General features: G+C 59.3%; 1 protein-coding gene across 11 annotated transcripts in view; it reads left to right on the forward strand.

Annotated features, from left to right (window-relative positions):
* The first annotated feature begins 1,164 nt into the window (after positions 1-1,164).
* The window catches only part of PRR5 (proline rich 5), a 53,708-nt gene continuing 39,602 nt past the window's right edge, over positions 1,165-15,270 (forward strand). For 2 of the 11 annotated variants that reach the window (XM_067010402.1, XM_067010403.1), the window contains exon 1: positions 1,185-1,243. Coding sequence is in view for 2 of the 11 variants with exons in the window: in XM_067010413.1 (XP_066866514.1) it covers positions 2,012-2,022 (11 nt within the window). In the remaining 9 variants the exon portion in view is untranslated. Of the gene's footprint in view, positions 1,244-1,351; positions 2,023-15,270 lie in introns of those variants that run through there. The other 9 variants (XM_067010406.1, XM_067010400.1, XM_067010408.1 and 6 more) reach the window with 9 other exon arrangements.

Here is a 15,270-nt window from a genome sequence, read left to right on the forward strand (position 1 = left end):
CCAAGGTGGGACACACACTTTTGAGGGCAGGAGCCCGCTTGGCCCCCCTTGCCTGGCAAAGCAATAAAGCTGTTCTTTTCTACTTCACCCAAGACTCTGTCTGTGAGATTTAATTCGGTGTCGGGGGACAGAGGCTGGATGCGGCTTCAGGGGCACCGGCAGTGTCAGTGTACAGCACATGGCAGTGGGAGGACATGCCCCATCCTCTCTCCCTCTGATCTCCAGCTGTTGCCCCCGTTGGCCAGACCCAGCCAGGCACCAGTGGGGGAGGCAGCCCACCAGGGTCGGCGCAGAGCCAGCAGCGGACGGATCCGGGGGGCAGCGGGTGCCGCAAGTGAGAAGTGACCAGCGCTGCTCACCGCGGGGCCATTCATCCACGCGTTCTTTCAACAGGCACTGTCTTAACCACTGGGGACCCCCTGGGGGAAGAAAAGAGACAAATGCCACCCCTCAGGGAACTTACATCCTACTATGGGTGTGGGGCATGGGGTGTGGGCTATTTCCACCAGAGCAGAACTTCTCAAACTTCACGGGAGCTTGGGAATCACCAGGAGGGCTTGTTAAAAACCCAGATTCCTAGGCCCCATCCCCAGTTTCTGTAGGTCTGGGGTGAGGCCCGAAATTTTCCATCCTACCGAGTTCCAGGGTGCTGCCCACGGAGCAGTCGGGCCATCCTTTGACAACCATGGCCCTGCCTGGGATATTTAGATGCTGGAAGCGTTTCTTTGTCCCATCCCTGACCCCCTCGGCCTCCCTCAAGACCCCAAGCCCCAGGGCAGGGACTGAATCCGAGTGTCTGGTTTCTCCTCCGGGCTACCGGCGAGCCCCACAGGCTGGGGCTTGGGGAAGGGGTGCTCCGTGGGCGTTAGAGGGCCGCGGAGGAAGGCGTTACTGGCCGGAGAGCCGATCTGGGCCGCCAGGGTGGCCGGGGACACCCCCTTCCCCGGCGGGCACCGCCCACAGCCTGCGCAGTGCGCCCGTGGTGGGGGGGGATCCCGGGAGGGCGTCCCCGGCCCCCGGCTCCCAGCTCGGGCGGGCCCCGGTGGGTGGGCGTAGCCGCGACCCAGGTGGCTGCCTGCCGCGCGTCTCCAGCAGCCCAGGAGTCCGCTGGCTCCGGCCGCGTCGGGCGCCCTACGCGGGCCCGGGGGGCGGGGCGGGGCGGGGCCTCCGCGGCCCCCTCCCCCGGCCCCGGGCTCCGGCTCTGCGCGGTGGCAGCGGCGGCGGAGGTGGCGCGGGGACCAAGGTGAGTGGCGGGGACGGGTCCCGGAGGCCCCGCCGGGGGAGGGGTCCGGGGGGGCAGGGGGCGGCACGCGCGCCCCTCGGAGGGCGGGGGCCCGGGCGGCGCCGGCGGAGTGGCGTGTGCGCGCGCGCGCGCGCGCGTGTCCCCGCCGAGTGCGGGGACGTGGGTTGGGCGGGGGTCGGGCCTTCCCCTTGGTTGGGGGTCCAGCCCCTCCCACCGGAGCGCATCCTCTCTCGCAGTCTCTCTCTCGCCCACGCCCCGCCCCCGCTTCTCTTCTCTGTCTCTGAGTTTGTCTCCGTGGGTGGGTCTCTGCGTGTCCGTCCGGCCGCTTGTCCAGCTGCCTTGTTTCCTGATCTTCCCCCGCCCGACACTGCCCCTCCCCATCGCAGCTACCCCCTGTCTTTCCACTGCCCCCCCTTAATAGAGCAAACAAAGATGGTCAGAAGGGAGACACCTCCTTTCTGAGCCCCGTCCTGGCTCGGCGTGCGGCCCCACCCCTCTGGCCTCTGGCCTGGGCCACCCGCCACCGTCCTGCAGGGAGCTGGCCCTGCAGAGCTGTGCGGGTGCGTCTGGGGCAGCAGGTACATCTGAGGGCGGAGACGGAGCCTGTAGAGGTTCCTGCCCTCAACCTGGTGAGCCCCTCCCATCCCTTGAGAGGTGGTACACGGGGCAGGTCTGCCCGGGCCGGGGTCCGGGTCTCTGGCACAGCCTCATCATGCACGAGACCCCGTTCACATGAGCAGCGCCTGACGCTTTCTAAGATTTTCTCCGATGGAGCCAAGGTAGGGGAGAACTTGCTGGGCTGGGGGAGGGTCCCTGGCCCGAAGGTCACAGGGTGTGGTCTCAGCCCTGCTCGGCGAGGCCACTTCCTGAGGGCGAGCTCCATTTCCCCATCCGTGGCTCTGGCTCGGGGCAGCCCTGAGAGCTGTGTGCAGCTGCTGTGAGAACCCAGCGTGTCCAGGTGATTAGCGATGCTCTTGGCGAGAGCGTGGCCGTGCCTGAGTTCCCAGGGATCCCAAAGGCCGTTCGCTGGACTGCACCTGGAGCAGGAGGGCGAGCTCTCTGTGGCCTCTCAGACCTGCTGCACCAGGCCCAACCCAAGACCCTCCCTGGAGGGGTAAACTGGGGGCTCTGGGAGAAGAGCCTGGGACCACCAGACTGTCCTCTTTAATGACAGGGCTTGATAAAATGCAGATTCCTGGACTCCTATCCTGACCTCTGATGGGGCACCAGGAATCTGCATTTTACAACTCCCGCCCGCTTCTGGTGCACATTCAAGCGTGAGTGCCGCTGGGTGGTGGCATTGGGTGATCGGCCAAGGTCACATTAGCTCTCTCTGGCTGGCAGGCAGTGGAGCGGACCCAAGAGGAGTCCATCCTGGGGGCATGGCCCTGCTGTGTCCCTGGGCAAGCCACTTCCCCTCTCTGAGCCCACGTCCCCGTCAGTCAGAGGAGATTAGGGCCTCCCTGGGGTCTTTCCTGCCAGACGGTCTGGGATTCTGAGCCATTTGTTTAAATGGCGGTAAGGGCTGGGTGAGGGCTATAAATCAAGCTGACCTGGGTTAGCACCTGGGTCAGCATCCACCACCGGCTGGCTTTGTGGCCCTGGGCAAGTCACTGCTTCTCTGGGCCTCAGTTTCCTTATCTGAAGACGGGGAATCTTAATATTACGAACTCCTTGTGGGTAGTCAGGATCCAAAGAGGCACAACGCCTGACATATCACAAGCTCACCGCAGACTGGCGGTGGGGGTGGGTACCCGTTTTGAGAGCGGCTGGCACTCCGCGTGTCTCTGCTGTTTTAACTCTCTGGTGGTGGGGACAGGCACGTGAACTTAATTTCTCATCAGCAGGGAAAGTGGTCTGTGCAGAAACGTTTGTTAGCTGATGGATTTTTTGTTTCTAAGGGGTGGCTTAAAAGGCCTGAGGATGGCCCCGCGGAACTGCCTCGCAGCCTCAGGCGGCATTTTATGGCATCCGGCTTCGCGCCCGTGCCACGGTGCCAGCTCCCTCGCTCAAGGCAGGCGCTGGGAGACAACGCCCTGGTCCACGGGCGACTCCTGGCAGATTCTGGAGAGGCTCACCAGGTTCCCCAAATTGTGGACGTTCATGGACGTGAACAGAATCATCTTCTGGGACATCCGTAAGGAGAGCAGAGCTCTCGCGACTCCCAGAGAGGAACGGGAAAAGTCATTCATTCATTCACTCACTCACTCACTCACTCGTTCCCCCAGGCCTTCTTCAGGCCTGGAGGGTGGCAAGTGTCCCCAGGGAGGCCGAGGGACCCACGCAGAAAGGGGGAGGCCACAGAAGCAACCTGGATGGGGAACTATTGGGTCAGACGTGCTGTCGGTGGTCCTCCGGGCCAAAAGCGGGGTCAGGACGTCCTGCTGCGGGACTCACCCCGTAGTCCAGGTGGCCCTCAGGGGTACGGATGCTGAGAAGGACCAGAGCTAGGGTCGGGAGGTATGAATTAGGACCATGGGCTGTGATGAAAGCGTGGGAGAGTGGGGCAAGGAGGTGACTTCCTGGTGACAGTATAACCTTTTTTTTTTTTCTCTTAACCACATCCCTCTTTTATGTCTCAAAATCGAACCTCAGTGGGGGAGCACCTAGAGGCACAGAGACTTACAGAGACTTTGAAACTCTGTGTGAGCAGAGTTCGAGTGGCTCAGGAATCCAGATGTCTCAGGGGAGCAGCCCGGGTGCCACTGCCTCGAGGACTTGGCTCTGACCTCAGACCCTGGACTCTGGGTGGCCTGGAAGGGGAGCCAGCAGGGGCCAGGGAGGGGCCGCAAAGGCTGGAGACCCCAGAGTCAGGTCCACCTGCTGAGCTTCGGTGCTCTCATTTGCATAGAGTGGATTGGAAAACACACTTAGATGATTAAGACCTGGGTTCTGGAGCCAGGCTATTTGGGTTCGAATCTCAGCCCCACCTCTCACCAGCTGTGTGATGTTGGCAAGTCACCAAGCGTCTCCGTGCACCTCGCTTTCTTCATCTGTGACGTGGTGATTATCGTAGCACCTACCACGTTGTGTGCTTGTGAGGACAGCGTGGCTTCACGGAAGGTTTCCAGAAGGACAGTGCCCTGTGTTGGTGTGCCAGAGAGGTCGTGCAGTGACATGTGGTCTTGCAGTGACTGTGGCTTACGGTCAGGCTGGCCTGGCACCGGCCCTGGAGTTCTTATCAGTATTAGTGTTAATGTTGTTGTTGGAAACTCACTTGTGGGGTCACGTGATGACTGTGGGTGAAGCCATGTACAGGGCCCCTCGGTGCACAAGGAGGCCCTCAGGTGATGCTGGCGCCCATCTGTACCCTCTAGGGAGAGCAGAGAGGACAGAGGTGACATTTGCTACTGCATTACCACGTACTACACCCAGGTGCAAGTGGGGAGGGGCCAGGGCCAGCCCCTTTCTGAAAAGATTTTCAGGACAATCTATGTAGTTCATTGCAGCGGGGAGTATTGCTCTCCTCGGTTCTGACTCCAAAGCCTGGGTTTACCTCTGGAAGGAAGCAGGGGACAGCCATTCCCTGAGCACCTACTGTGTGCCAGGCCCTGTGTGAAGTCTTCCCCAGGCACCGTCCCATTTACTCCTCCCAGCAGCCCAGAAGGTGATCGTGGCCATGCCCAGTTAACAGATGGGCAAACTGAGGCTTGGAGAGGCCAAGGGCTGCCCAGAGACACAGGGCAGCAAGGAGCAGGGCTGGGTCCCAAACCCCAGGGTCTCTGGCATGAGATGTGCGCGCCCACTTTCCACGATGCTACATGCCTTAAGGTGAGGGAGTGTCACCAAGATGCCTCACTGCCGGGAGCTGCCACCGTGGGCTCCTCTGACCCCAGCAGAAGTCCTGCTCACTTTCTGGAAGGTTCTTAAGGTTTTGCTTTCTGTGCCATCAGCTGGGCTGGCTAAAGGCCTTCTTTGTGTTGCCAAAGCAGTTTCTCCAGCAAAAACAATCCTCTTGGAGTCACTTACACCCCTTTGAGTCTGAGGGGAGTTACTCTCTGTGCTTCAGTTTTCAAATCTGTGAAGTAGGAATTTTTATTTCTGTCCCACTTAGCTCCCACAAGTGGGTAGGTAAACCTGTGAAATAAAAATAGTCCTGGACAGGCACCTGGAAGGCATCTTACATATTTGCTCTCAGTTAACCCTCTAAGGCCGTATGAGGTCATTGTATGAGCCCATTGTAGAGATGAGGAGGGCAAGGCACAGAGAGGTCGGTATCTTGTCCAGTGTCACACAGCTGGTAAGACTTTGGGTCTCATTAAGATGGACTGAAAGACAGCCATTGAGGCCACATCTTCGTGGAGAGGCATGACGCTCCTTGCTTGGTTATTCCCATGACAGGGAGCTCATTACCTCGTGAGCCCCTGTGATTGTTATTCTAGGACTTGAGTAGGTGGTGGTGGTGGTGGTGATCCTTGGTACAGTTGACTTAATGTGGAGAACATGCTGAGCCTGGCTTTGGCTGTGCTGGGTTTGAGCTGCTGACAGGCCCAACCATGGAGAGATGGGGACGGTGGCCTCAAGTTCTTCGTGACTTACAGTGGTGTCCACCTCATTCCTCCCACTGACTAAATCTGAGGCTGAGAGAGGAGAAAACTCTCAGCAAGGGAAGGCAGACACTAGGTGCTCAATAAATCCCTGTGGTGAACCAATCCTACCTCTTTTTAAAAAAAATTTATTTATTTTATTTATTTTTGTTTTTGGCTGCGTTGTATCTTCCCTTGCTGCACGTGGGCTCTCTCTAGTTGCAGCGAGCGGGGGCTGCTCTTCGTTGCGGTGCGCGGGCTTCTCCTTGCAGTGGCTTCTCTTGTTGCGGAGCACGGGCTCTAGGTGCACAGGCTTCAGTACTTGTGGCTCGCAGGCTCTAGAGTACACAGCAGGCTCAGTAGTTGTGGCGCATGGCCTTAGTTGCTCCACGGCATGTGGGATCTTCCCGGACCAGGGATCGAACTGTGTCCCCTGCGTTGGCAGGCGGATTCTTAACCACTGCGCCACCAGGGAAGCCCCCCAGTCCTATTTCTAAGGAAAATTTTAAATTATAAAACCAACATGGCCATGTTGTACAAAGTCTGGAAAATAGGCTCCGATTTTACCTGTAACCTCAGCCTCTGAACATTATCATTTTGTGTATCATTTCCAGTCTTTTTCGAATCAATACATCTTGATGTAGAACTATTTTTACAGGATGTCATCACACCACACGCAGCTCTGTATCCTGTTCCTTTTCACTTACTGCAATACTACTAGCATTTCCCCTGTTCCCTCAATAGTCCAGTAGCTCCTAAAGAGCAGTGACGATTTTTTACTGGCTGCACTGTATCCTGTGCATCTTCATAATGTGACTTGGACCATCCCCCTCTCAGTGGAGCCCCCACATGGACGGTGATGTGAAAAGCAGGTGTTGACCCCGAGGGCACACCCCAGAGATCCAGCAGGACAGCTGGTCAGCCCCACCAAGCTGTGTGACCTCAGGCAGGGTCCTGCCCCTCTCTGAGTCTCGGGTTCCTGCCGTGCTGTGAAATGAGGGTAGGAACCTCACATCGCAGGGCTGCTGGGAGGAGTAGACAAGGGGATGTGATGTCAATTATCTGGCAGTAGTGGGGTCTTGAAATGTGGTAGCTGTTATTACTGTTGCTGTTATTATTATTATTACTACTATGATTATTATTTAGGTCCTATCTCCACAGTTAAATTGTGGAGTCCTGCAAGTAGGAGCCAGGCTCTATACATTCCTGTGTCCCACCCCTAGACATGCCCTATAATATCCATTGATTTGATTCCAAATGTTCAGGTCCCTCCAAAAAGAATGAGTCCATGTGGGCAAGGAGCTAGGAGATCCTTTGTTTATACAGTCACGTCTGGTCCCCCATGAGTGGGGACCACCAGCCCCATTTTAGAAACAGCCTCAGAGAGTGTGATGGGCCTGCTCCAGGTCACACAGTGGGAAGAAAAAAGCCAGGAATACTTCCTGGAGGAGGTGGCAGTGCTCTGGGCCAACAGGAAGGGGTGTCTGACCAGGCCAAGGTGCAGAGTGCTGGTGTTCTGGGGGCAGTGCAAAGGAGCCTGGGAGCTGTCCAGGGCAGAGTGGAGCCCAGCACCCAGCACAGTGCAAGGCAGATTGCGGCTGAGGCTCAGGGGCATTTGCTGGGCTGAGCTGACCTGAAGTGACAGCAGGGCAGGAATGAGCTAGCTATCTGGGCTCCTGACCCCACCGGCACCCCACCCAGCCACTTCCTTCTGTCTGGGCAGGAAGGGGTGCTCTGTGGGATCAGAGGCTGCAGGCACCTTCCTGGGGCCCGCCTACCCTGTGAGCAGTGATAAAATATTTATCAGAGATGCCGGCAGCCGGGCTTCCCTGCACAGCGTACAGCTGGGGGCAGCTCCCACCCCGGACGTGCAGCCTCGACGAGTCCCGCTGAGTCACGCGGGAGCCCGGTGAGCCACCTGCCCGCGCCCTCCTCAGCCCCTCCCCATCCACGTCACGTGGACGCCTCATAATATGTAAGCCATTCGGCTGCACACAGGGCCAGGACATCCAGCCTGGTTAGTGCTGAGGGGTTCAGAGCTCATTCAGCGGACAAGGTCACAGGCAGAGGAGGCCAGAGGGACGGGGTCCCCCCGGCACCCACCCTTGCGGGGTCCTGGCTCCTTAGTCCTCACTGCACCCACCCAGCAGGGCAGGTCCGCAGCACCTCCGTTTAGTGATGGACACACCGAGGCTCAGAGCAGGGGCGCGGCGGGTCCAGTCTCATGCTCTAAGTGGCCGAGCGGAGATTTGGTCCTCAGCTGTCTGACCCCTCCGCCGAGGTGCCGGACTCTGTTCTAGTCCGGGGTCAGGGGCGGGGGGCTCTGCCCGCCCCGAAGTGACACAGCTGTGACTTCAGGTTCGTGCTTTTGATTTGCAGAGTGACAGCGACAACAAAAAAACAGAAGCAGGTGGCTCCTTCCTGCTGCTGGAGGCGTGGGCAGAAGGACAGGGCTTTCGGATTCTTTTGTTCACTCATTCATAAAATGTATTCTGGGTGCACTGGCCAGGGGCCAGCGTTGCAGGCCCTGGGGACCAACGGCGGACACTTAGGCCGTGGTTGGGGGCGCCCTCGGAGCCGGAGAGGGCTGGCTTCTGCTCCCGAGCCCACTTACTGCTTGCTGGCGTGCTCCGTGACCTCTGGTGGCTTGGTCTCCGATTTGTGAATGGGGGGTAGAATCTGCTTTCAAAAGTGAGGATCACACCTGTGTCCTTGTTCTCCGTCACATCTTTACATTGGCCTGACGGACGTCGATTGGCCTTTGGGACAGGTCTGGTTTCCAGAGAGATCCCCGCAGGCCTTGAGGTTGGTTCTTCCGGGAAGTGACCCAGAACCACTGCCCCGGGGCCCTTGCAGATCTGACGGTTGAAGGTGGAAGTTTTCGCCAAGCTTGGTTCTGAAGGGAACTGGCCTCTGGAGCCGCACTCGCTGCCCACAGCTGTGAGAGGCAGTCCTGTGGGTGGCCTGGGTCATCTGCCCCCTCACTGCCTGCAGGTCATCTCAGATTCCTGCTTTTGCTGTCCCCCTTTCCCTCCTCTGGACCCTCCTCCTGCTGTTCCTCTGTCTGGAATCCTTTTCTTCCCTTCTTCACTGGGGGCTTTTGTTGGTTCTTCAAGCCCCTGCTGGAAGATACCCTCCTCTTCCAGGAAGCCCTCCTGGCTGTCCTGCGTCCACCCCAGGCAGGGTGGGTAGGCTCCCCTCCCGTGCCCCCTTACCCTGGAATCTTTGCTCGTATCTTCGATCCAGCACTGGATCTGCTCCTCAGTCTCCTCCCCTCCAGCCTGGGGCTCCAAGGGCGGAATTCTGCTGGATTCATCTCTGGGTCCCAGGGCTCAGCTCGGGGTTGGCACAGAGTGGAACCCCAAGAACGTCTGAGGAACGAGAGAGAATGTCGGACATGAGGTCTGGGCTGGGGTTTCAGGAACGTGTGGTAAGGGGTGGCCGCAAACCTGTAAGGTGTGCTCCATGTGTGAGCTCGCTCTGTTTCTGTGAGGGACCCCCGTTTTCCTGGTCTTCACAGATGATGGACGTTCAGCGAGACGGCGGGAAATAAGGACTTCTGGGGCTGAGACTCTTGTGGGGCAGGGGATGCTGAGCCCTGGGGGTCGGGAGGGCTGGGCCCCTCCTTTGGGAGCTGCATGACCCCAAGCGACTCAGCCCCTGTGTCGGGCCTCACGTCCGTTCTGCAAACCCAGCATTTCTTCGTGGAAGAGAAGCGGGCAGGCGGCAGGCTTGCGTTCATGGGGTGCTCCGGGGGTGTGCGACAGACACTCACACAACCGGCGCGGAGAAAGGCTGGAGGGAAATGCACCAAGATGGTAGGAAGAACTTTCTCTGGTGGTTTGTTTCCTCTTCCAACTTTGCTGTGTTTTTCCAGTTTTCTCAAGTTCGTTCAGTGACTCTGCAGGGGTGCTGAGAGCCTTGTGCTGAGCCCTAAAGACAGAGCCCGTGCTGCTGGAACACTCAGTCTGATAGAGAGGTAGTCCTTCTCCATCAGACGGAGCCTGCACGGTCTGATGGGGGAGGCTGCTGGGACTTAGACCCATGGTGTGATGGAGCCGCCATGGTGGGAAGCCCGAGGGCAGGGGGCGGGAGCGGGGTGGGTTGCTAGGGAGGCCGGTGTGCTGGGACTGGGGAGTGTTCTTTGGCTGGAGACCTGGATGACGGCGAGGTGAGGATGGTGAGAGATCCTGCAAGGAGAGGGTCTGGACCAGATCCTGAGGGATGGGGGGAGGGGTGCTCCTGTTAGAATCACAAGGGCTGCATCCCCTGAGGGCCCACCCACCAGCCTTTGGGGGCTCGGGGGAGGCACTGTGCGCTAAGGAGCCCAGGCGACACTTACCCCTATAGGGACCCTATGGGACTCGCACTGCTGTGTCCCCACTTTACAGAGTGGGGAAACTGAGGCCAAGTACAGGGAGTGACCAAGCGGCGCTTCAGATCCAGGTGTGTTTGTCCCCAGAGCCCAACTGGGACCAGCTGGCCTCTCCTGCAGCCCTTGCTTGTCGCTGAGCCTTGGGGCCTCTCTTTTGTCATCCGTAGAATGGGGATTAGAACCTGACATCTTAGACCAAATGAGCACCCTTCTTATAACTAAGTGTCAGGTCCGCCCCTTGAAGATTCGCCGAGTTCACGATTCCTGTCATCTGTGGTTAGAGCTTCGCCCAGGGTGGCAGGTTAGGGGGACAAGACACAAGCCCGGGAGGCACCTTGGGGACAGGGCTCTGAGGAGAACCCACAGAAATGGGAAATGAGTTTGATTTCACAAGACCGACCGGAAAGAACTTCAAGCAGCCAAGAGGAGGTCGACGTGGACGGCCCCAGGACTGGCCCCGAGGGAGTGTGGGCAGCAGGCCTTGGGGGTGGCAGGGACAAAGCGGGCCGGTCGGGGACGGAGCCGACGCAGAATGCTCTGGCCGGGCCAGCTGAGGACTCAGGCACGGGGGGAGCACAGCTGCCCACCGAGCCACAGAGGGGGCAGCCCCCGTGCAGGTAAGGTGTCCTCTGCTTTACCTGAAGGTGCGCAGAAGAGCCAGCCAGCGAAGGGAGGAGGCCTCCGTGCTGATGGTCAAGGTCACCGGCCATCACCTTGGTCTGTGGGCTGCAGGCCTTGGTGCGGGGCGAGGTGTAGGGGGTTGTCGCCGAGCTCAGACGGGTTTCCTCCCTGCACGTGTGCTAATACAGTGGGCTCTGACGGGTGCTGTAGGCGGTAGGTGGGCGAGAGGGGAGGAGGCGGGAGGGAGAGGCCCCAGCCAGGGCCCGCCATTCTCTTCCCTTTGCTTCACCAGGAGAGGGTGAGGGGCCCCCGCTCCCTGTGGCTTTCAGCTGGGTGGGCAAGGTGGACAGAGAAGGCGGAGAGGGGTGTGGCCCCCAGGGGCCTGCACGTGTGCCCAGTGTGGGCCTCTGTCCCCCGCTGGAAAAATAAGGACAGCCCCCTCCCTCCCCCACATTCTAGCTTGCTTCCAGAGCAGTTATGGGGCCAGACAGACACTGAGGCTGCCACAGGGTAGAAGCTTTGGCCAAGGTCAGGTTCAAATCCAGCGCTTAGCTCAGGGCCTGGTACATATTAGATTCACGTGAAATACTTCCTGGAGAAAAAGTGCACATGGCCTTTGGCAAGCAAATTGTGTGGCCCTCTCAGTCCCTGTGTCCTCAGGGAAGGGGGCTGCCGAGGCCCACCCCACCCAGGAATGTTGTGCAGACCGGCCTGGGGCCGAGGGGAGTACTAAGCTGCTAGCCAGGTTAGGACCGCAGGAGCCAGCTAAGGAAAGAGACAGGAGCGTGTCCTTAATAGTGAGGGATCTCACTCTCTGAGCCTCCTGGGGGAAAGTGCCACTGCAGCAGGTGGCCTGGGCAGTGCTGTCCTCCAAATGCACGGGTATGTGTGGTCGGGTGGGGCTTGTGGAGAAGGCTTAGGTGGGTGACGTCACCCTGAGCAGGGTTTTGCAGGATGAATAGGAGTTGGCCATGCAAAGCAGGCTTAGGGAAAGGTTATCCCAGACAGTGGGACAAGGGCAAGCATGTGGACGTGAACGGGGCCTGGCCTCCAAGGACTGCACCTTCCACCAAGAAGTCGACCTCTGCTTTCATTTGTTTGGGAGGCTTCAGGAAGGCTCTTGGCTCCCTTTCCTCTCCCTTCGGACAACCCATGAGCTGATGGCCTCCCTGGAAGGGGCTGGGAGCTTGTGACTGACTGCTTACCCTCCGTCTCGTCCCTGCGGCCAAGCCCAGGAAACCCCGCTCCTGTCACCTGCCCCCGAGTCTGGGGAAATCCCGGGGGCCCAGCCAGTGCAGGAGGCCCCATGCAGCTTTACAGTGGAGACGGCGGCCTCGGCTCCCAGGCAGACTGCTCACCTCAGTCCGCCCCGCATCTGCCGCCCACACCAGGAACCACAGAGAAAGAGCCCAGGCCTCCATGACTCAGAGCCAGAAACTGCTGAGACCTGAGCCGCCTGGGCGTCAGGCCGGGGGCTGGGCAGGGCCGCCCTCCCACGCCCAGCGCCCCAGAGGGGGGCTCCAGGGAGAATAGGTGCCAGGACGCTGTGTCCCCGTGCCCGCTCCTGGCCCTGGCCCTGGCCCTGTCGGGCCATTGATCTGCCCAGGCCCTGACACTTGGGCGACTTACGGGCCTGCAGGGAGTCCCCTCCCCGAGCCCAAGCGCGGCTAGATGGCATCCAGCCGTGCCCCCGGACCCCTGAAGGCGCAGTTTCAATACACTCGCACACAGAAAGCAAAGTCACAAGAGTCGTTACTTACAGATCCCAGAAATGGGGCTGGGGGAGCCTAATGAGTGGGGGAAAGGAGGAGGGGCAGCTCCTGTCCCAGGTCACCAGCAAGAAGGACGTAGCGAGCAGGGCAGCACCCTCCGTGACTTAGAAGGCGTCTGGGGCGGAGGCCACTGGCTTTTCTCAGCCTCAACTCGAAGTGCCCCGGGAGAGGCAGAGCCCCTGGAAAAGCAAAGTGGGAACTCGGGGCGGAACCCTAAGCTCAGGCCCGTATCTAAGTGTCCAATCTCTGGGCGTGAGCTGGGTGGCCACACTAAAATCCCTGGGCGGCAGCTCGGACCCATCACGGGGTCTTCCTGAAACCTTTCCCCCCAGAGCCCCTCACGCACCCCGAGGCGGCATCGTGGCACCCACTGTCCTCCCAGCCTTTGGGGCCCCCTGCCTGGTGGCCTCACACCCTTCACAGCCCCTGGAGCTCTGGCTCTCGCCTCCCGGGGCTGCATCTCCCGCCTCTGCTCTGTGTGTGCTCTGCCCTCCTTCTGTGATGCCCTCCCCTTCGGCCTGGAGAGACACCTGGCCCGTCTGAGCGCAGACGCTCCCCGCCCAGATGCCCCGGGCAGGTCTGGGGCCTGCAGCTGCAGGGGGGTGAGGAGTGCTGAGGAGAGAAGGGGAGGCCAGAGGGCCACCTCCTGCCTTTGCCCTGACCGTCCCCTCCAGAGCCCAGAGTCTCCCGAGGGCCGCTGAGTGCAGGGCCTGTCCTCTATTGAAGGCTCAGCCCGCGTCCTCATCGATGCCGCGGTCCGTCCGATTCCTGCCACCAGGTCTGCACCCCGCCCCGGCCCTGCTGGGCGAGGCCGTCCTTCCAGACTTGTTTGAAAGGTCACTGCCTCCGGAGGCACTTCGGAGCTGCCCAAGGCAATTGGTGTCCTCGGGGTTCCCATAACCCTCCACCCATTGCCTCCTCTGTTCCTGGCCTCCTGCGACTCTCCAGGGAAGGGGAAACGTGGCCTCCTCTGGGGACAGGTTCGGGCCTGCAGTAGGTGCTCACGATCACTAATGACTTGATAGGGGGGGGAGAGGGGCCCCCCCGGAGTGACAGCGTGTAGTGTGGGCCCTCCGGGTCAGAGCTGGGCTCCGTCTCAGCGCTTCCACTCACCTGCCGCGCCACAGGGAAGGTCAGTTCCCTTAGAACCTCAGTTTCCTCCTGAGAAAGATGTGGGTGGAAATTCTGACCTGGCTGCCCCAGGAGGGAGGGAGGGAGCGGGGGGCCCAGCACCCAGTAGGACCTCAGTATTTGCTCTTTTCGCCACACATTAGGACAGTCCTGCTCTGTGTGTGACCCTGCGTGTCCCACCCCTGCTCCCGGCCTCCGTCTTTCTGTCTGTAAAATGGACAGCTGGGCCACATGAACTCCGGGGGCCTTTGGGCCTGGCCTCCTGTGGGAGAGAGTGGGGTGCAGAGGGCCTGGGAAGCAGCGTCAGAGCCAGGTCACCCAGCACCCTTTCTTGAGAATCCCCTTCTCTTACTTCCCCCTGCGTTTAATGTATTGACCGGCCTTTCTTGTAGGCGAGGAGGGCCAGGTAGGTTTTGTTAAGTGCTCTTTCTTAGCTGCTCGTGTCAGTTACCAAACTTAAACCACATTCACGGCCAGGAAAGTGTAGGAACTGCAGACTCAGGTGTGTAAGGAGGGGACAGTAACGGAGGGCTGGAGGGTCCAGGACTCCAGGGTCCTGGGTCCCTTCCCTCCAGACACCTCTAGGGGTGGAATCCTCCAGTCTCCTGCTCCCCCCACCCCCCGTCCACCCCGGCCCCCAGCCCCTCCCGAGACAGCGGAGCCTGATTGCTGCTGCTACCCTGCTATGCAGGCTGCCAGGGGAAATGCCCTGTCTGAGGCTCCACTGCTCCGATCTCACCCTCCAGGTGCCACGGGAACATCAGCACCCCTCCTGCAGCTTCATTAGCCCTGTCTGCAGAGGCAGGAATGGTGGTACCTGTGTGAGAGGGTATTGGGACTGTATGATCGCATGGTAGACCCTTCAGGCCTGTGCTTGGCTATTAGGAGGTGCTTATAATGTAATGACTGTGGTTGTCTTATTGCTATAATCATTATCAAGATGTTCCTGGATTTTTAAAAACAGAAACAAAACATGCTAGGAGATCTAGTACCTGTGTGAGATATGGACTGGTGTTTTTTACTCAGAGCTTCCTGGCAACAAAAGCAAAGAGGGAAAGAGGATCACTCACTAGATCCATAATGCCCTTAAGATGAAAACACAGCTTTTCCTGGGAATGAAACCCAAGGGACGGTCCTCCTAGGTGCCCTCATAAAGGGCTCCCTGTGTGATGTGGCGAGCAGCATCCTGGCTTGATCCAAGGCTTGATCCAAGCCGGAGCAGGACCCTCAGGCTTTCCTAACTGCAGGGAAGGTGGAGGGGGGCATCCTCAGGTGATCTGCAAGGGGGACCCAGTGCGGCCCGTAACCTTGAGATGCCTGAAGCTTCATGTGTTACCTTCAAAACCCGTGAGGATTTCACCTCAGCCTGTAATTAAGGCACATCTGTATTAACTATAAAAGTAATGTGTTCCCTCCTCCACACTCAAAATCTTTGGGTACCACAGACGTTCCATACAGATGGGCCATGCTCCTTCCTTGGCTCTGCCGTAAGGTGGGGTCCCAGCCCTTTTAGAGAAGCCCATGAAAGCCACACTCCTCTCCCCAACAAAAGGCACACACTCCCATTCAGGAGTTATGCCGACAATTTCAGGGTTTCACAGA

The sequence above is a fragment of the Kogia breviceps genome, chromosome 12, assembly GCF_026419965.1.
Source record: "Kogia breviceps isolate mKogBre1 chromosome 12, mKogBre1 haplotype 1, whole genome shotgun sequence".
Lineage (NCBI taxonomy): Eukaryota > Metazoa > Chordata > Mammalia > Artiodactyla > Physeteridae > Kogia > Kogia breviceps.